Source organism: Oncorhynchus keta, chromosome 12 (genome assembly GCF_023373465.1).
Source record: "Oncorhynchus keta strain PuntledgeMale-10-30-2019 chromosome 12, Oket_V2, whole genome shotgun sequence".
Classification (NCBI taxonomy): domain Eukaryota; kingdom Metazoa; phylum Chordata; class Actinopteri; order Salmoniformes; family Salmonidae; genus Oncorhynchus; species Oncorhynchus keta.
Genome location: NC_068432.1, coordinates 9,201,655 through 9,223,843, shown reverse-complemented (window position 1 = coordinate 9,223,843; position 22,189 = coordinate 9,201,655). Strand labels below are relative to the sequence as shown.

The 22,189-nt window shown below is 43.4% G+C and overlaps 1 protein-coding gene across 1 annotated transcript; it reads left to right on the top strand.

Annotated features, from left to right (window-relative positions):
- The first annotated feature begins 818 nt into the window (after positions 1-818).
- LOC118390931 (neutrophil cytosolic factor 1-like) lies at positions 819-19,595 on the top strand. Its single transcript, XM_035781780.2, has 11 exons — positions 819-975; positions 1,270-1,350; positions 1,648-1,723; positions 4,825-4,990; positions 7,776-7,834; positions 8,221-8,343; positions 13,894-14,001; positions 15,193-15,310; positions 15,481-15,588; positions 17,108-17,283; positions 18,411-19,595. The coding sequence occupies exons 1-11, from the start codon at positions 904-906 to the stop codon at positions 18,557-18,559; spliced, it is 1,236 nt and encodes a 411-aa protein (XP_035637673.1). The 5' UTR covers positions 819-903; the 3' UTR covers positions 18,560-19,595.
- The last annotated feature ends 2,594 nt before the right edge of the window (positions 19,596-22,189 follow it).

The window sequence follows — 22,189 nt, the reverse complement described above, 5'->3', positions numbered from 1 at the left end:
GTTGCTTACCAAGAAGACGGGGAATGTTCCTGAGCGGCTGAGTTACAGTTTGACTTCAATCTACTTGAAAATATATGGCAAGACCTGGAAATGCTCTAGCAATGATCAACAACCAATTTGACAGAGCTTAAAGTATGTTGAAAAGAATAATGAGCAAATGTCGCACAATCCAGTTGTGGAAAGCTCTTAGACACTTACCCAGAAAGACTCTGTAATCGATGCCAAAGGTGCTTCTTCAAAGTATTGACTCAGGAGTGTGAAACATGTTTTCACTTTGTTATTATGGGGTATTGTGTGTAGATGGGTAAGAAAAACATCTATTTAATCCATTTTGAATTCAGGCTGTAACACAACAAAATGTAGAATAAGTCGAGGGGTATGAATACGTTCTGAATCATTAACCCAATAAGTGAGACATGTAACTTTCTACAGAGCATACAGATCTATAATCACAACAACAACAACAACAACAACAAGACCCTTAGTGATCTGTTTATTTATTTGAATCAAATATTATCTGTGAGATTTTTTAAATAGTATGTTGTGAAATGCACTGTATCTATTCTTGACTGTGACAGCTTTAAAACTTAAATAAAGGAAATAGCTTTGAGATGATGGCCTTTTGAATGAACTCTGAACTCATGGATGATTCATAAAGGAAATTATGAATTGACCCAATGAACTCATGGATGATGCAATTGAAAGGATCTATATGCAACCAAAGTTATTTCTCATTAAATGACCAGTGATCGCTACGTGAGGAACCCAAGGTATCTGTTGGGGACCTCCTACTACAGGGGCTGGCTGCTTTCTGAGTGCACACTGCTGCTATAAAAGCTCTTCCCTTTTCACTTTTCAGTCTGCACATTTGTGGACTTGATCATTACCCTTCTGCATCTTACAATGGAGGAAACCTATGTCAGGCATGTGGAGTTTCTGGGCTTTGAGAAACGCTTCTTCCCCAGTCAGCACTATGTGAGTTTGAGTTTGATCATTGTTGACCAAAATACCAAATGGTTCAGTGGAGGTTAATGCATGAGGTTGTTTTCCCAGACATAGATTAAGCCTAGTCATGCTCAATGGAGATTCTCTATTCAAAGTGCTTCTTAGTCCGAGTCTCTTCTTAATAGTAAAGACAATTGCTTAGAAAACTTGAATGACCAGGATTATTAGTTAAAATTAAATTGCTTCCATACCATTTTAATTCTGCAAAATAGCTGTAGAGGATTTGATGGTTCTTCACTTATCTTTTTGACTACTTTCTCAAAGGTCTACATGCTGATGGTGAAATGGAACAACCTGTCTGAGAAGTTGATCTATAGAGGGTATCCGGAGATCTACACATTTCATGTGAGTCTCTGCTCACATAATTTAATAGGCAGAAAGTCGAAAGGTTGGACAACTGTGTATGTGTAGTGTTTGTCTGTATGAAAATAGCAGGCGAAGGGATTTCAGTGCTACCTCAATAACTGAAAGCTTGTTAAATAGATAAACGCTGTGAAATGCCTGCCTTACTATTAGCTCCACTGATCTGCAGTCAGTTGATATGGTGCCTGTCTGCCGGGGATATAGAAATTCAAGATGAATAACTGCCTCCCTACTACCCCCACTGATCTGCAGTTAGTTGATAATGTGTCTGGGTTATAGAAATCCCTAATGGAGATGTTCCCAATTGAGGCTGGTGACATCAATAAGAAAGACAGGATCATCCCTGCATTACCAGGTAAGGACATGTACCTGCTCTATGGCTTACCTCTCCACAATGAGAACTGTTGTGTGGTTAGCGATCTGGCACAAATGGTTGCTGTGCACCATATTGGTGGTGGATGAGGTGAATTTCCACCTTACCATGTAAAGGGCATTGAGCACCAAGATGGAAAATCATGGATAAAGAAAGTATTGATCTCTCGACAATTTACTATAGCAGTGATGTTGTAATTCTAGTATCCTTTGCATTTTTGCTTCATTTGAAAACAAAAAAAGTGTAGGTGTTGTGTGCACTTGGGTGAACAGACTAGGTAGTGCTTGTTGTCAGTCAATGCTTCTCATAAGGAAACACCTGCAGCTGCTATCCAGATGTGACAAATGTACTTCTCTTTTTTTGTATAAATGCTAATCAGTAAACCATAGCATCCTGTCTCATTTGAATATTTTCTGAAAATAACCTTATTCAATATATTTTTCTTTTCTAGAATTGAATTTAAGCATAAATTATGTATGCTTATTATTATTACAGTGCATCTTATGCTTATGCAGTCTAAATAGTTAAAAGCTGATTGGTAGGGATTCTGTATGTGTATTACATATTTTGCACTTTTGCTCTTTGTTAAACAGTTTTAGTTCTCACTAAAGGCATTATAAAGGCATTATATTTTTAATCCAAAGGCTGTGACCACTAGTGATTATTTAGTACGAAAGCTAAATTAACTAACACAGTGATTCCCAAACTGGAGAATTCCATCGGGGGTACACCTAATAGAAATGTGATTCACATTCTTTTTAAATATAAAAAAATAATTTTTGAATTTAAATAAATAAAATAAAAAATCTTCATATTCTCAAACAGTCCCATTATATTTTCCAACGGGGCTATACATTTGGGTGAGTTTCTCTCTCGCCTGATTAGCCTCCTTTCACTGCCAAAATTAATGACACCATATACTGTTCAGCGAAATAAGAACACAATGTCAAATACAGGTAGCCTAGTCAAATAATTAACATCCAATCACATTAACCGTTACTCTCTCACAGGAATTCCACTAATGGCCCGTATGTAGCCAAACGTAGCTGCTGCTCATGTTGGTATCTGTACTGATGGTGCAAAAGCCATGACAGGGAGACATAGTGGAGTGGTAACGTGTGTGCAAGCAGTTGCTCCCGACGCCACTTGGGTACACTGCAGCATTCGAGAGGCTCTTGCTGCCAAGGGAATGCCTGACAGCTTGAAAGACATTTTGGACACTACAGTGAAAATGGTTAACTTTGTTATTAAAGCAAGGCCCCTGAACTCTCATGTATTTTCTGTAGTATCCAATGATATGGGCAGCGACCATGTAATGCTTTCATAACATACAGAAATGTGCTGGTTATCAAGGGGCAAAGTATTGACACGTTTTTTGAAATTGAGAGACGAGCTTGAAGTTTTCTTTACTGACTATAATTTTCACTTGTCTGACCACTTGCACGATGACTAGTTTCTCACACGACTGGCCAATCTGGTTGATGTTTTTTCTTGCCTGGATGATCTGAATCTAGGATTACAGGGACTCTGCGCAACTATATTCAATGTGCAGCACAAAATTGAGGCTATGATTAAGAAGTTGGAGCTGTACTCTGTCTGCATTAACAAGGACAACACACAGGTCTTTCCATCATTGTATGATTTTTTGTGTGCAAATGAACTCAAGCTTATGGACCATGTCAAATGTGATATAGCGAAGAACCGGAGTGAGTTGGATACGCAAATACGCAGGAACTTTCCCGAAACGGATGACACAAACAACTGGATTCTTTATCCCTTTCATGCCCTGCCTCCAGTTCACTTACCAATATCTGAACAAGAGTGCCTCATCGAAATTGCTACAAGCAGTTCTGTGAAAATGTAATCAAAATCAACTGCCAGATTTCTGGATTGGGCTGCGCTCAGAGTATCCTGCTTTGGCAAATCACGCTGTTAAGACACTGATGCCCATTGCCCCTTTGCAACCACGTACCTATGTGAGAGTAGATTCTCCCACTAGCATGAAAATTAAGTACAGCCACAGACTGTGTGTGGAAAATTATTTAAGACTGAGATTCTCTCCAATACAACCCAACATTGCAGGTATGTGCATCCTTTCAAACACACCCTTATCATTAGCCTGTGGTGAGTTATTCACAATTTTCAATGAACAAATAAGATTTTATATGTAAGATGGTTAAATAAAGAGCAAAATAATTTATTATTATTATTTGTGCCCTGGTCCTATAAAACCTTTTTGTCACTTCCCACGAGCTGGGTTGTGACAAACTCACACTCATTCTTATGTTTCATAAATGTATTGTTTGTGTTTTTGTTTGTTTGTTTGTTTGTTTGTTTGTTTGTTTGTTTGTTTGTTTGTGTGTGTGTGTGTGTGTGTGTGTGTGTGTGTGTGTGTGTGTGTGTGTGTGTGTGTGTGTGGCAGGCTTATAATGATGGCAAAAAACAACATTTGAGAGTGCCCTGACCATAATGATAGAGGGGGTACGCAGCTGGAGGTTGAATGTTTGTAGGGGTACGGAACTGTAAAAAGTTTGTGAACCACTGAACTAACACAACAAGGACCCTCAACAGCGCTCAAGTGGTTTTAAGCTTGTGTTGATACAATATGGGGAAGCAGAAGTTGTGAACAAACCTCAAAGTACGATGCAATACCAGAATTTTCCCCAGAAAATAAGAATACCTATGAAGATTTTACTCTAAACAATATCATGTATTGACTGGACAAGACCCAGATGCAGACACGAGAGGCAGATGGTTTGTGTCTTTGATACTTATTAATAATCCAAAAGGGGTAGGCAAGAGAATGCTCGTGGACAGGCAAAATATTGAAAATATGAATTTGTTCTTAACTGACTTGTGTAGTTAAATAATGGTCAAATATATATTTTTACAAGTAGCTTTAATGACAGTGTGATACATTAAGAGGAAACTGCAATATGTGTTTAGTTCCTTGTGCAACGCAAAGGTCCACCTTTTCAGAGATAAACATATAACATCTACATCCAACACTGTAGTGTGTTATTTTGAATATTCCATTTTAATTGACCTGCAATACATGTTTCTTCTGTCCCTCCTATCCTCAGCGCCAAAATGGTTGGACAGCCAAAAGAGCACCGAGACCAGGCAGAGCACTCTGGCTGAATACTGTCACTCTCTCATCAACCTGCCCCCCAAAATATCACGCTGCCAGCTGGTATGCAACTTCTTCAAGGTCCGACCGGAGGACGAGAACCCACCCGCTCAACAGCCGTAAGTACAACAACAAGGAATGTGTAACGGGTGTCGTCGTCTGATGAGGAAGAATCGGACCAAAGCGCAGCGTGGTAAGTGTTCATGACTTTTATTGAACTGAACACTAGAACAAAACAACAAAGTGAATGAAAGAAACCGAAACAGTCCTGTCAGATGCAGAACACTAAACAGAAAACAACTACCCACAAAACACCGGTGGGGAAAAAGCTACCTAAGTAGGGTTCCCAATTTTAGACAACGATAGACAGCTGTCACTGATTGAGAACCATACCCGGCCAAAACAAAGAAATACAAAACATAGAAAACTGAACATAGAATGCCCACCCAAATCACACCTTGACCAAACCAAAATAGAGACATAAAAAGCTCCCCCCCCCCAAAGGTGCGGACTCCGGCCGCAAAACCTGAACCTATAGGGGAGGGTCTGGGTGGGCATTTCTCTGAGGTGGTGGCTCTGGTGTGGGACGCAGACCCCGCTCCACCTCTGGCTTGGCCCACTTTGGTGGCGCCTCGCCGCCGAGCGGGACTGGGGACCCTCGCTGCGGACCCCGGACTGGGAACCCTCGTTGTTGTGGGCCCCAGACTGGGGACCCTTGTTGTTACGTGCCCCGGACTTGGGACCCTCGTTGTTGCGTGCTCCGGACTGGGCACCCTCGTTGTTGCGGCCCCGGACTGGGCACCCTCGTTACTGGCCCACTTGGCTCAATGCCCACTTTAGCCCGGCACGGGCGGAGCGCATGAACGGAACAGTCCCAGCACACCTGAGACACAGTGCGCAGAGCCGGCGCAGGATACCCTGGGCCGAAATGGCGCAACGGAGTCCAAGCGCTGAGCTGCCACAATCCGCCCTGGCTGGATGCCCACTCTCGCATGGCACTTGGGGAGGGCTGGCATATAGCGCACCGTGCTATGAGCGCTCCCTGGAGACACCGTGCGCTTTGCCGCATAACACGGTGCCTGACCAGTACCACTCTGCTTCCGGTAAGCACTGGGATTTCTTTGCTCACTTGCCTCATATCACTGCCTCTCAGCATTAGCTGCCTCCAGTTCCTTTTTCGGGCGGCAATATTCCCCAGCCTGTCTCCAGGGTCCCTTTCCGTCCAGTATCTCCTCCCATGTCCAGGAGTCCTGAACCCTCTGCTCCTCCATACCACACTGCTTAGTCCTTTGGTGGTGGGTAGTTCTGTACCTGACAGGACTGTTTCGGTTTCTTTTATTCACTTTGTTGTTTTGTTCTAGTGTTCAGTTCAATAAAAGTCACGCTGCGCTTTGGTCCGATTCTTCCTCATCAGACGACGACACCCGTTACACAATGTCTCACTATTAATCTGTAAAGAATGTGGCTACATTATGACTCTTTACCCTTCTCCTGAAGTGTGCACTCGTAGACTCCCCTACATGGATTTAAAAGGAATGGACTGGTGTGAGGAACATGGTGTAAACTCCCTCCAGCCATGTATGCACCAATCCAATGCTGTAGGTCTAAGCCCTTAGATCACAACATCTACTAAGCTAACATATATAAGCTAACATGGTTCGGGGTTTTACAGAGAATTTTGTGACCTTTTTTCTTGTCCAGATCCTCTCACGTGTAGAAAAAACATAGCTTTCACTAACCCCATATTATGGGACAGGCTCAACCTTCAGATCAGCCGAAAGAGGGTATTGAGATCCAGCCACTACAAGAAGCAGTAACATGCTGACCACACCAAACCTGTGTGTCGTGATCGCATTTGTTGTGGGGGAAAAAATCAATTTGCGCACGTGCGCAGCCGGTGTGGGTATGGCTTAAGTCTCTAGCATAAACATACAGGGAGCTATTTAAAATTACATTACTGTGTGACGTGCCATCTCATCAATCGACTTTAAGGTTTCCACACATTTAACCTGCGTAGATCTACACGGGTGCGTGCGCTGGGTGTATTCTTATTTTAGACCAACGGGCACCTTTTGGTAACATGATATGGCATGTTACAATTTTCATGTGGCACAGGAGTACATAGAATGTTGGACCACACTACAAGGATCTGGCCCTTTGGTGATGAAAAATTACATTGCAACACTGAGCCAACTCCGTTGGGTAGGGTGTAAATAGCCCTTTAAGGGGGGTTAAATGCATTTGGGGGAAGAGGACAGTGTGCACACTTCTGGAGAAGGGTAATGAATCGGAATGCAGCCTGTTTCATTCCAAGAAGACGTTCCAGGAAGATGTTCCCTCTCCTCCCATTCACTCCCCTTCCCAGATCTGATAGGACTGGATGGGGGAAAAGCAATATGGTGATAACTAGGTGGCGCTATTGCTTACACCTACCCTGTTGTATCAGATCCTTGAATGAAAATGAACGAGGGAATGAAACTCCGCCTTTGTGTTTCCTTTGCTTCTGGATTGATATACACTGAGTTTACAAAACATTAGAAACACCTTCCTAATATTGAGTTGGACCCCCTTTTGCCGTCAGAACAGCCTGAATTTGTCAGAGCATGGACTCTACAAGGTGTCCAAAGTGTTCCATAGGGATGCTGGCCCATGTTGACTACCATGCCTTCCACAGTTGTGTCAAGTTGCCTGGATGTCCTTTGGGTGGTGGACCATTCTTGAGACACACAAGAAACTGTTGAGTGTGAAAAACCAAGCAGCATTGCAGTTCTTGACACACTCAAACCAGTGCGCCTGGCAACTACTAAGGGTTCATGGCTTTCACCTGGTCAGTCTATGTCATGGAAAGATGTTTTGTCCACTCAGTGTAGAATAATGAGTGAGTTCACCATGATTCCCTTGTAGATTCAAAAGAAATGAGACCATCGTGATGTCCACGGACAAGGCCAAAGGCAACACTTCTGGTAAGACCCCGTCTTAGTCTTTACCCTTTTATAAACCCACTGATAGAAACACTTTTCCAGCCAAACTTGTGAGGTCCTGTTATAAAGAGATCTGCCATAGTGAATTAAAGTGGCAATCAGCAGTTGAAGCAATAACAAAGCCCCTGTTTCAGTAAAAAGCTGAGGTATAGGCCTGGAGAAATGTAACCACTCTCAAATTCATACAGAGCTATGGATACAAGGACCGGAGTGAAAACAAGCTTATATTTTGGGTTCTGATGGGGTACGTCAGTTGAACTAAGCGTATGAGGCCTTTATAAGTTATATTCTTCAAGAATCTATGGCTACACATCGTTAATTTATAGGTCTACTGCAGATTGTCATTGTCATTTTTGTCATCTGACCAGAAATCTCTGGCCCCATCATATTGGAAAGCTACAGGGTGATCTCTGACTACATGAAGACCTCCAAGTATGAGATCAACCTTCTTACTGGAGACTTAGTGGAGATTGTGGAGAAAAGCCCAAACGGTGAGTGACGATAAGACCCAACATCACTGAACAAGTGATTGGTCCCAGTCTGAACAGACGCCATCTTAAAATACAGTTGCTCTAATGTCAGGGTGGTGTATTCACTAGTGTGTACACTAGATGGCAACACCAAGCATGAACAATTGACATTTTCCATGAAATAATAGGCACAAAAGTGTGCATGAGACAGTGTGAACTGGATGCAACATTTTCTCATTTGGGAAAAAGTCTGTCCTCCACCTTCTCTTCTCCGTGACCCGGAAACCGATAAGTGGTCAAGTGATCCAGGAGATAGATGTCAATTTGTTGGTGTCCTCCCCTCCTCGATAGCCACCTTTCATTGAGGTGTCATGTGTATCCTACCTGATTCCTTTGCGGAATAGTTTTCAATCGGTTTTTAATTTGCCAGAAGAGAAAAGCATGCAGACGTTTAAAAACAATATTCTATTTGTAGTAGGATGTCCCTTGGGGTTATCCGTAACTATGTAGGACATACAAGGGTTAGGTTAATAAACAGGCTGGAGCTAGAACCTCGTTGTCACGCGTACTTATTTTAGATCGTACTACATGGGGTCAGAAGTGGTTTTAAAATTCACATAAACGTGAAAGACGTACCAAGTAAATCATACATTCAGGCTGTTTCAAAGCAGGGGGGGCACAGTGTTGGAGATAAGACCGCGCACATCATTATTTTGCTAGCTAACGAGCAAGGACTAAGTTACTGCTAAGCAACATGTTGCAAGAGGAAGAAGTTGGCAGGATTTCAGGGTTTGCGACTCCAAGTTCAACGGGCTCTGGCGCAAACACGGACAGGCCAGTGGCTAGTGCTGACGGATTTCGCATTAGTCCCCCAGAGAATTGTGTTTGTATGGACATTCAAAACTGTCCGAAATGGATCAGGCGCTTTGAAAGGTACAGGGTAGCGTCAGGCTTAAACGTGAACAATTGGGCATTTCAAGTTACTACACTGATCTACTCTATGGGTGATGAAGCCGAGGATATATTAAATGCTTCAACGTTGACCGAGGAAGAGAAACTTAACTATAGTGCCGTTAAAGACTGTTTTGAAACGCATTTTGTAGGGACACAACATTATTTTTGAGAGAGCAGGACAGGGTGAAACCACCAACAGTTTTATCACAGCTGTTCTCACAAACTAGCAGAACATTGTCAGTTTGGCGCGCTCAGGGAAGAGCTGATCCGAGATCGGGTGGTAGTCAGAATAAGAAATATATCACTTTCTGAAAAGTTACATTTGGATTCCCAGCTTACCTTGTCCAAAGCTGTAAACCAGGTTAGGCAGAGTGAGACGGTAAAAAGACTGCAGACAATACTGCGCGACAGCAGCTCCTTGCAGAACGAATATACAGAGCTAAAAAAAAACGGAGGGAAACAACAGAAACAGACAGCACCAGTAGCTAGTTCAAGTGTTTGTGCAAATGTGGGAAATCCCCTTTCCACAGATGGAAAGATTGCCCAGCAAAGGATGCGGAATGCAGGAAATGTCACAGGAGAGGAACTTTTCAGCTGTCTGTCGATTAAAGCAAATGCATGAGGTTTCAGAGGAGGTACAGCAGGACAGCATCTTTCTGGGGGAAGTAAAGGAAAACAATGCTGGCTGGCATTCAGACATTAAACTCAATGGGGAGGTTGTGTCATTTAGACTAAAAGCAAGCACAAGCATTTCGCTACACTCGCATTTAACATCTGCTAACCATGTGTATGTGACAAATAAAATTTGATTTGATTTGACTAGACACTGGGGCAGCAGTGACAGCTATCCCAACTAGGCTGTATAGCTATTGCAGAGATGGCCCTTTGCTCTCTACAAACAAAAAACTGTACGGTCCCAGTATTTTGATTTTACCAGTGGTAGGGCACTTGGTGATTAAACTGGAGAGTAAAGACAAAAGTGCCATCCAGCCTGTCTTCGTCATTGACTCTCTAGCCAGACCGTTGCTGGGGCTGCCAGCAATTGAAGCATTGCAACTCATTGAGAGAGTGAGCAAACTGGAAGACCCAGGTGAGGTTTTCAAAAAGAAATTCCCCAAAGTGTTTTCTGGTCTAGGAAGGATAGAAGGTGACTACAAAATCTGCCTGAAGAGGATGCTGTCCCCTATGCCCTTACCACCCCCCGCCGGGTGCCTATCCCTTTATTGGCCAGAGTAAAGGAAGAGTTGGGGAGGATGGAAGAAATTGGGGCAGTGTCTAAAATAGAGAGTCCCACAGACTGGTGTGCAGGGATGGTGGTGGTCCCAAAAGCCAATGGGGACATAAGGATCTGTGTGGACATGACTAAATTGAATGAGGCACTCTGCAGAGAGAGACACATCTTACCATCAGTGGAGCAGTCACTGGCTCAGTTGGATGGCTCGCAAGTCTTCACAAAGCTGGATGCCCGCTCAGGTTTCTGGCAGATACCGCTGTCATCAGAGAGTAGGGCACTCACAACGTTTATAACACCATTTGGCCGTTACTGTGTTAATGTTTTGCCATTTGGAATCACTGTGCTCGTGTGCAGAAGGGACAGAGCAGAACATGATGTAAGGCTCACAGCAGTTCTGACCAGACTCCAGGAGACTGGCCTGACACTCAATGAAAAATTCACTTTTGCACAATCAGAGGTCTTGTTCTTGGGACACAAAATCAGTGCAGCTGGAATAGAGCCAGACCCAGAGAAGATCAGCGCCATCACAGATATGCCCAGACCCCAGAATGTGGCTAAAGTCAGGACCTTCTTAGGCATGGCCACATATGTGGGTAAGTTCCTCCCACAGTTCTCAGATACAACCAAACCTCTTGAGAGGCTTACTAGCCAAAGAGAATGACTGGTCATAGGGTCACATGCAACAGGTAGCTTTTGACAAAATCAAAGGAGATCTGGCCTCACGCTCATCCCCACGCTAACACAAAAGTATCAGCAGATGCATCATCCTCTGGGCTAGGAGCGGTCCTCACACAGATGCATCATCCTTTGGGCTAGGGGCGGTCCTCACACAGATGCATCATCCTTTGGGCTAGGGGCGGTCCTCACACAGATGCATCATCCTTTGGGCTAGGGGCGGTCCTCACACAGATGCATCATCCTTTGGGCTAGGGGCAGTCCTCACACAGATGCATCATCCTTTGGGCTAGGGGCGGTCCTCACACAGATGCAGGACAACATGGACTGGCGTCCAATCGCATACATCTCCCGAAGCTTATCCGACACAGAGCAAAGATATGCTCAAGTGGAGAAGGAGGCGTTGGCTATCACATGGGCATGTGAAAAGCTCAGCCAACACCTTATTGGCCTGCAGTTTACAGCAGAGACTGACCACAAACCACTGTTGGCTCTGTTAGGGACAAAAGCACTGGACGACTTGCCTCCCAGAGTTCTGTGCTTCCGCCTCAGATGACTAAGGTTCACCTACAAGATGGTGTATGTGCCAGGGAAGGCACTGATCACAGCAGATGCACTCTCCAGGGCCCCAATTAAACGTTCATTATCAGAGGAAGAGCAATGTCGAGAGGGTGAGGTACAGGTGTCCATTAATGCAATAAGGGACAGTCTACCTGCATCTCAGACCAAACTGCAGCAGATTGCAGAGGAGCAACAACAAGACCACATCTGCCAACAGATAGTGCAGCAGTGCAAAAAGGGATGGCCCAGGCAGGAGGAACTGCCTCAACTGCTGAAGCCCTATTGGGTGCACCAAAGTGACTTCCACTGTAATGGAGACCTTCTCAAGAAAGGACAACGGAGAGTTATCCCAGAGACTCTACAACCAGAAATGCTAGACAGAGTGCATGATGGACACATGGGGATAACCAAATGCAGATTGAGGGCTCAACTGTCAGTGTGGTGGCTTGGTCTGAGTAATCAGATTGCCAAGCTAGTAGCCCAGTGTGTACAAAATGTCATCCTTGTCAACCTTGTCATCCGGAGCCAATGATTGCAAAGGAGCTGCCAAAATGTTCTATTGGAAAAATGACACTTATCTGCTAGTGGTAGATTACTACTCAAGATGCATTGAAATAGCAAAGACACCCATAACCACATCAGCTGGTGTTATCAATGGATTAAAGTCCATTTTTTTCCAGGCAAGGGGTCGCTGAGGTCCTGGTTACAGATAACGCTCCCCAGTTCTCTGCGAGTTCCTTTTCTGCTTTTGCTGCAGAATATGACTTCATACATGTGACCAGTAGCCCCTACCATGCACAGAGTAATGGTGAGGCAGAGAGAGCTGTGAAAACAGACAAGGGACTGCTGAAAAAGATCAAGGATCCATACAGGGCTCTGTTAGCTTACAGAGTTACACCACTGCATCATGGGCCGTTGCCTGCCGAGCTCCTGATGGGCAGGAGGCTGTGTTCCCCATTGTCTGTCTCGCCGGCTCAGCTTAAACCCCGATGGCCTAACAGGAAGGCCTTCGCTGAGAGGGACAAACGGCTGAAACAAACGCAAACTGGAGCCTTTAATCGGAGACACCATGCTAAGGAGATGCCCGAGCTGACCTAAGGTCAATGTGTGTGGATTACAAACTCAAAGACACCAGCAATAGTGCTGAGGAAAGCGAATGCCCCACGCTCCTATGTGGTGGACACAGGCTCAGAAGAGGTACGAAGGAGCAAAACACACCTCAGAGCTCTTCCAGATCTACCAGCCACACAGACTGAGGCCACAGAAAATGCACAAAAAGAGGGTGAAGGAGAGAGAATGCTCACAGAGCCACAAGCGTGCCCAAAAAGGAATGTGAAGCCACCTGGGTATGGCTGTTGGGGACCATACCCAGAAAAAAGAGACTGTACCTAAGTTAATGTTCATACTGTGTGATTTAATGCTTTCATACTGTTTCAGGATGGGAAGTAGCATGTTAGAGAATAATACTGGTTTCCAAATTGCATTTCAGTTATGCTTCAGGGGTGATGCATGTTGAGGTCTTGTTCATGGGAGAGGGGAAGATGTGGGAGGATGTCCCTTGGGGGTATCCGTACCAATGTAGGACATGCAAGGGTTAGGTTAATAAACAGGCTGGAGCTAGAACCTCATTGACGCGCGTCCTTATTTTAGATCATACTACACTACTTATCGTTTTATCTATAAAATGTGTTGCACAACTAACTTCATTCGTTTTTATTACTTTACACGATTATTTTGGGGTCCACCCCTGTAAGTGTAGTTTGCCTGATGACGAGCGAGTGGAGAAGGAGTCCAATTTCATACAAGCGCATTTTTGGCCAAGTTCCGTCTTCTCGCCGCCTCTCTTCAATTACCTTTGACCTTTTTCAAAAAGAGGCAACAGGACGGAGGAGTTGAGCAAATCCTATTGAGAAAAGCCCCTAGTTATCCCTCAAGTATTCCTGATGAATCTACTGCTGCTCCTTCTGGGTCGTGTTTAGTAGGCACGAAACAAAAGACAACCGAATGACACAGGGAGGGAGTACCTCCTACCCAATAGGAAACACATATTTTTAGTTTTAAATGTTTACCATTGCATGCCCTACTGAACATGGACATGGTTTCTGTGCTTAGTGCTCACTTGACCTTTGACCCCTCTACCATGGCAGGTTGGTGGTTCTGCCAGTGTGATACCAAGCGTGGCTGGGTGCCCGCCTCTTACCTGGAGCCCCTTGATGGACCAGAGGAGCCTGAAGACGCTGATCCCAACTATGCAGGCAAGTCTCACCACCTGCTAGGGCTCTAACTAATTATTATATCTTCACATTTTCAAACAGTCCATTTTATTTTCCAATGGTGCTATACATTTGTGAGTTTTTCTTTCTCACCTGATTAGCCTCCTTTCACTGCCAAAAATAAGATGAAACCATCTAGTGTTCAGCAAAATAACAACACATTGTCAAATACAGGTAGCCTAGTCAAATAATTAACATCCAATCACATTAACCGTTACTCGCTGTAGCTGCTGCTCGTGTTGGTATCTGTACTGATGGCGCAAAAGCCAAAACAGGGAGACATAGTAGAGTGGTACCGTGCATGCAAGCAGTTGCTCCCGATGCCACTTGTGTACACTGCCAGAGGCTTCTCACACAACTAGCCTATCTGGGTGATTTTTCTTGCCTGACTCTCCGCACCTATATTCAATGTGCGGCGCAAAATTGAGGCTATGATTGACACAAACAACAGGATTCTTTATCCCTTTCATGCCCTGCCTCCAGTTCACTTACCAATATCTAAACAAGAGAGCCTCATCGAAATTGCTACAAGCAGTTCTGTGAAAATGTAAACAAAATCAACTGCCAGATTTCTGGATTGGGCTGCGCTCAGAGTATCCTGCTTTGGCAAATCACGCTGTTAAGACACTGATGCCCTTTGCCTCTTTGTAACCACGTACCTATGTGAGAGTGGATTCCCAGCCCTCACTAGCATGAAAATTAAATACAGCCACAGACTGTGTGGAAAATGATTTAAGACTGAGACTCTCCAATACAACCCAACATTGCAGAGTTATGTGCATCCTTTCAAGCACACCCTTCTCATTAACCTGCGGTGAGTTATTCACAATTTTCAATGAACAAATAAGGTTTTATATGTAAGATGGTTAAATAAAGACAAAAAATATGGATTATTATTTGTGCTCTGGTCCTATAAGAGCTCTTTGTCACTTCCCACGAGCCAGGTGGTGACAATCTCACACTCATTCTTACATTTATTAAACATATGGTATAGTGTGTGTGGCAGGCTTACAATGATGTCAAAAAAACATTTGAGAGTGCGCTGACTCTGGTGCTAGAGGGTGTACGCAGCTGGAAGTTGTTTTTTTGGGGGGATTGGGATCCACTGCTCTAGGTGGTACAAAAGTGCTTTGAATTTGCGCTCATAATTCCAATGTGTGTTTGTCCCCACAGGAGAACTCTATATCACCACCCAAGCCTACAAGGCAGCACAAGATGATGAGCTAACTCTTGAGACTGGAGAAACTATTGAGGTCATTCACAAGCTGCTGGATGGATGGTGGGTGGTCAGGTATGTAGGCTGATTCTGTACTCTCTATTCATCTCTGTAATAGGTTCGGACCACAGGCAGGCAGCTGTGTGGATCAGTAGTAGCTTACATATTTGCTACTGTTGTATCATATAGCCACACACACACACACAGTGTTTCTAAGTGCTTGTTGGGTGTATCGTCTTGGATAGGAAAGGAGAGGAGACAGGACACTTCCCCTCTATGTTTCTCCACAAAACTGGAGAGAAGAAGGAGATGGAGGAGAACGTGATTAGAAGACAGACACCACCACCCAGACGGTAGGCCTACAAACTTCTGGACATTTATTTTGGATGACATCCTCTATGGATAAAGACAAAGTTATAAAAGCATAGAAACTCCGACAAAGACCTTGTCTTTCGTACCTTGTCTTAACTAAGTTAAGAAATTAAGAATTCAAATGGGCTTCTTATTGTATTGAAGCAATGGGACGATTGTATCACAGCGCACTACACTTTTTTACGGGCGATAGGTTCAGTACACATCACTGCATTCTGTATCAGGAAGTAGGCTGGCCCTCTTTGAAGTCTCATAGATTGATGCATTGCACTCTTTTTGTTTATAAAGCCCTCCTGCATCAACTTCTGCCATACCTTACTGCATTTTTTATTTGAAGTAAGGTATGTAAGGACTCAAGTAAACGTCTCCCAGTAAAAGTCTCCCAGTACTACTTGAATAAAAGTCTAAATGTATCTGGTTTAAAATTAAAGTACTCAATTGTCATACTTGAGTAAATGTACATTTGTCACGTTGGCATGAAGGATCGGGAGACAGGTGCAGGAATGCGTAATAGTTTTTTTTTTTACAGTGTGCCGTGTAAAGGCACGGGGACGAAGACCAAACAAACACGTAACAAAACACAGGGTAGAAACCCAAAACAAAAGAGCATAAATAACACATGCGCACAATGATTAACTCACGGGACGAGACCCGTAATCATCTGCGCGATCCACAATGGCACATAAAGCCAAAACACACAGCACAGGTACTCACACGCATCAACGGACTTTGGAACAATAATTGAAATATATATACCGACAGACAAGGGCACACTCAGACATAATTTACAAACACAGTGTTTGTGTTTAGTGAGTCTGCCAGATCAGAGGCAGTAGGGATGATGCGTTATATTGATAGGTGCTTGAATTGGACCATGTTGCTGTCCTGCCTTAGCGTTCGAAATGTAACGGGTACTTTTGGATGTCAGCGAAAATGTATGGAAGTTAAAAAAAAGTAAATTTCTTTAGGAAAGTGGAATTAAAAGTCAAAAATATAAATAAAGTTCAGACCCCCCCCCCAAAACCAAATTGTACTTCAAAGTATTTTTACTTTACCCCGCTGGACGTATGAGCTACCAGACCCGGTCTGAGGGATGGCTAACTCTGGAGATACCTTTGGTTTCCACTGAGTTGGGTAGATCTGCTTTTAGTTTTCTTGCACCTTACGTGTGGAATGATCTCCAATATACTTTAAAATTGGAGGAATTGGTACCGCTAAGGCATTTCAGATCTTTTTACTGAAGACTGTGTGTTTTTTATGATTGTGTTTTGCTTCTCATGTGTTGTTGTGTATATCAAAGTTTATATGGATGCATAGTTTCATGTGTAATATTGTATTTTTATATGTATTGTGCTAAACAGGGCTCATCTGGAAAAGAGACTTTGGTCTTGGAATTAAATCCCTGTCACAATAATGGTTAAATAAAATATTGATACATTTTAATGGTTTGTTTTAACTTCTCTTTTCCTCTTTCGACATATATCTCCTCTTGGCTTTCAGGTCTACAATCCGCAATGCCCAGAGTATTCACGGTAAAGGGCGCAAGGGCATCAGCCAGAACACGTACCGCAGGAACAGTCGCCGCTTCCTGCTGCAGAAAGGCGACTGGCCCAATCAGCCCAGGAAGACCTCTAATGACGCCACACAGTCTCCCCTGCAGGAGAGGGAAAACGGAGGTACACCATTTTGATGCAGGCAGTCATTTTTATACTGTATTAAATCCTATTGGGGCAGACCTGGGTTCAAATATTGCTGTATTGTTTTCTTTGAAAGCTTTATTGAGCTTGCCTGAAATACAGAATGGAACCAATGAAATAGTACCAAAAGTTCAAACCCCGTTTATGTAGCACTCCAGGCAAGCTCAGCTCCAGGCACTCCTTTACAGCTCAGCTCCAGGCATTCCTTTACAGCTCAGCTCCAGGCATTCCTTTACAGCTCAGCTCCAGGCATTCCTTTACAGCTCAGCTCCAGGCACTCCTTTACAGCTCAGCTCCAGGCACTCCTTTACAGCTCAGCTCCAGGCACTCCTTTACAGCTCAGCTGTAAAGCAGCAGTGACAACTGCTGAAGGAAAAAGGGCTTTATAAAATACATTTGATAGATTGATTGAGCTCAAGCAAACACTGCTAAGAGTTTGAAAGAATAGTAGTATTGGCTACGACTTGCTCCCACAGTAAAGGCTTTCAATCAGACAGCAAAGCTGTATATTGCCGTCTCCATAAAAGCAGCAATGCGCTTGCCCCGGTCACCTGAGGATTTCTCCTTTTCTGATAACAATTTCCTGTGTTTGATGGGTGCAAATTCCACGTGTCACTTAAATTTCACTGGATTGATTGCTTTCATTTGATTGCTTTCATTCTCTTGTTACTCTTTCCTACTCTCACTTGTGCCATTCGTTTTTTTGTGTTAACATTACAACCGCAAAAATGTTTGTAATGACCTTTCAAAGACTCCGGTAATGACTGAAATGGGGCTTAATGGAATACATTGGTTTTCTGTTATGTCTATAAAGGGACACTACTCATCCGGGACTGGGGTACGCACCAATCTAACAGTTCAACTTCACCTGAATTCAAGCAACAACGACACAATCGTTTTACCCATTTAATTATTTGTCTCTGCCAGTACAATGTTGTATGTGCTATAATTCAATCAATATCTGATGGGAATTTAAAAAAATTGGAGTATCTGCATCCATTGTCTAACTGTTATAGTTCTCATAATTTAATTGTTTAACCTTTTACCAATTTCAATGACCGTTTCTAAAATAAGGCCTTCATAGTTTTCTACCGATTGACTTTCAGACAACATCCCAAAGCCAGCAGGCTCTAGTCCAGGGGGCGAGCTGAAGAAAGGGGCTCCCCTCATCCCCCCTCGGCCCAGTCCTGAACTCATCATGGAGCGCTGCACGGAGAACACCTGCAAAAAAGTCTGCGTCCGCGAGACGAACTGAGCTTTAAACTTTGTGTCAGTAATGCAATGCAAGGAAAGATGGGTTAACGTGTGCAATACAAACTGATCAGCAGATAAAACCAACCATGTGTACCATAGAGGGCACTTTGCATTTTGTTCTAAATGTAAACACTTAGGACTAACTAACTGCTTGGAGAAAGTAAAACAATAGTGAAATGTAAATGTACACTCCTCTACCTATTTATTTGGACAGTGAAGCAAAAACATTTAATTTGGCTATAGAAATATGAGGCGACAGTACAGAATGTCACCTTTTATTTGAGGGTATTTTCACATCGGTTTTCTTTATGTATACTGAACAAAAATATAAATGCAACAATTTCAATGACAGTTCATAGTTCATTTCAGTTACAGTTCATAAAAGGAAATCGGTTCATTTAAATACATTCATCAGGCCCTAATCGAGGGAGCCTGGCCCAGCCAATCAGAATGAGTTTTCCTCACAAAAAGGCTTTATTACAGACAGAAATGCACTTCAGTTTCATCAGCTGTCTGGGTGACTTGTCTCAGACAATCCCGCAGGTGAAGATGTGGAGGTCCTGGGCTGGCATGGTTACAAGTGGTCTGGGGTTGAGGCCAGTTGGACATACTGACACATTTTCCAAAATGACGCTGGAGGCAGCATATGGTAGAGAAATGAACAATGCCAATTGCACGCTCCCTTAACTTGAGACATCTGTGGCATTGTGTTGTGTGACAAAACTGCACATTTTAGAGTGGCTTTTTATTGTCCCATCACAATTTCAGGGATCTTTTATTCCAGGTCATGAAACATGTGACAGCACTTTACATGTTGTGTTTGTATTTTTGTTCAGTATACAATAAGTTACCCTAAAATGACACCGGTGTATTACACATTTTTAAGTTTCCATTTTCTCTGTTACATTTTTATAAAGTGTGTGGTTAGTAAATGTGGTTGTGACGCCATATGCAGTTTTTGGAATATAAGCTTCTTTATTTGTTTGCTGAAATAAGCTATTTGTAACCTACAAAATAAATAATATAGTCTGAAATGATTTTGTGCAGTCTGCTATTTCATCGTTAGCCACGATGTCCCCTCAGTGACCATATGAATGCATCCAAACCAAAAACCATGGATTACAGGCACTATCCGCACTGAGATAAAGGCTTGAGCTACCGCTTACAAAGAACAGGACGCAGACATGGAAGCATACAAGAAAGCCCGCTATGACCTCCGATTTGACATCAAACAGTCAAAAGCTAAATATAGGAGAAAGGTGGAATCCTATTACACTTGCTCCGACGCTCGTCGCATGTAGCAGGGCCTGCAAACAATAACAGATTACAAAGGGAAACCCAGCAGTGAGATGCCCAGTGATGCAGAACTCCCAAACGAGCTAAATGCCTTCTCTGCTCACTTCGAGGAAAACAACACTGAGTCTTGCGTGAAAGCACCTGTTCCGGATGACCGTGTGATCTCACTCTCCATGGACTATGTGAGAAACCTTTAAACAGACCAACACTCGCAGACGCAATACCACGGTGCCTTCACAAAGCGTGCACAGACATTTTCAATCTCCTCCTAACATGTTTCAAGCTGACCACCATTGTCCCTGTTCCCAAGAACTCCAACATCATCCCAGACACCCTGGACCCACCCCAATTTTCATATCGCCTCAACAGATCCACAGATGATGCAATCTCAATTGCACGTCACACTGCCTGCTCCCACCTGGACAAACAGGGGAAATAACTGTGAGAATGCTTTTCATAGACTACAGCTCAGCGTTCAACACCATAGTCCCCTCCAAGCTCATCTCTGAACACCTCCCTCTGTTACTGGATCCTTGACATCCTGATGGGCCGGCACAGGTAATGAGGGTTGGTACAAGACCTCCGCCACGCTGACCCTCGGGGGCCCCTCGGGTGTGTGCTTAGACCCTCCTGTACTCCCTGTTCACCCACGACTGGTGGTCGCGCATGACTCCAACACCATCAACAGCAAAAGCATTTGCCTATGTCAATCTACTATCCCCCATAGTACAAAAGTTGACCTATTCTGTGCGAGAAAGAAATATTCCAAACATAGTCTGGGACAGTTGTGGGATGCGATAGATCCCAAATTAATGAAACCACTAGCATAAAAAAAACATGCAACAGCCTCAAAAATTGCAGTCCAAATAAATGCTTCCAGAGAGTTCAAGTAACAGACACATCAACATCAACTGTTCAGAGGAGACTGAATGAATCAGGCCTTCATGGTCAAATTGCTGCAAAGAAACCACTAGTAAAGGACACCAATAATAAGAGACTTGCTTGGGCCAATAAACACGGACAAAGGACATTAGACCGGTGAAATCTTTGGTCTGATGAGTCCAAATATGAGATTTCTGGTTCCAACCGCCGTGTCTTTGTGAGGCACAGAGAAGGTGAACGGATGATCGCCACATGTGGTTCCCACCTTGAAGCATGGAGGAGGAGGTGTGAGGTATGCTTTGCTGGTGACACTGTCTGTGATTTATTTAGAATTCAATGTACATTTAACCAGCATTGCTACCACAGCATTCTGCAGCAATACGCCATCCCATCTGGTTTGCGCTTAATGGGACTATCATTTGGTTTTGAACAGGAAAATGACCCAACACACCTCCAATGTAGAAAATAGTAAAAATAAAGAAAATTCATTGAATAAGTAGGTGTCCAAACTTTGAGTGGTACTGTATATCCCCACCTGGCATGACACACAGTAACACTGCCTGCCTGGGGAATTAAGCACACTGCGATTGAAGATTCATTTTTAGAAGCACTTACACAGGCATAAAAGTTGGTCTATTTTACTCAAGTCCACTAAAGTGATAGTTTGTCCTTGTGTTTCTTGGCTATTTATATTGTTTTTCCCCCCACAAGCTAGGTTGTTTCTCAATGTTTGAATTTGCTTCAACTGACAGCAAAAAAATAATCTCATGGCTACTAGTCAGATTCTCTCACAGGCACATTGTCAAGGACGACTCGAGCAGCTTGAGTGCCCGTGATGCCACAGTAACCTCTCGCCCTTAAAGGGGCAGTTGAAAATTGTTTGTCTTGTGTGATATTTTGGTCAAATACCCCATACAGAACCTATCAGTTGATATAATCGAGAACTATCATCAGAAATCACGCAAAATTAATCAGACAGTGGGGCACCGCCTGACCCACTAATTGTTCAGAAGGTTCAAATCAACTTTTCATATATTAATTTCTGAGTGCAATGTTTACAGTAGGCAAATGCATCAACCTCGGCTGTTATTACACACTGTTCAAGTTGGTGGCGTTAATTATAATTTTCTGTCTGACTGACATGCCCAAGGTAAACTACCTGTTACTCTGGCCCAGATGCTAGGATATGCATATAATTGGTACCATTGGATAGAAAACACTTTGAAGTTTGTAGAAATGTTAAAATAATGTATGCGACGATAACACAATTGGTATGGTAGGAGAAAAACCAACCAGAATTGTATTTTTTGAGAGAGCCCAACTTCTTTTTGAGGCTGTTGCATGTTGGGCTCTCATCTAACTTCTTAAGGTATAGGGGATAGCATTTTCACTTTTGGATAAATAGCGTGCCCAATTTATACTTCCTGTTACTCATGCCAAGAATATAAGATTT

Coding starts and splice junctions, on each gene's coding strand:
- LOC118390931 (XM_035781780.2), top strand. CDS start 904: ATGGAGGAAACCTATGTCAGGCATGTGGAGTTTCTGGGCTTTGAGAAA. Junction 976..1,269: donor TCTTCCCCAGTCAGCACTAT/GTGAGTTTGAGT, acceptor ACTTTCTCAAAG/GTCTACATGCTGATGGTGAA. Junction 14,002..15,192: donor CGCTGATCCCAACTATGCAG/GCAAGTCTCACC, acceptor TTGTCCCCACAG/GAGAACTCTATATCACCACC.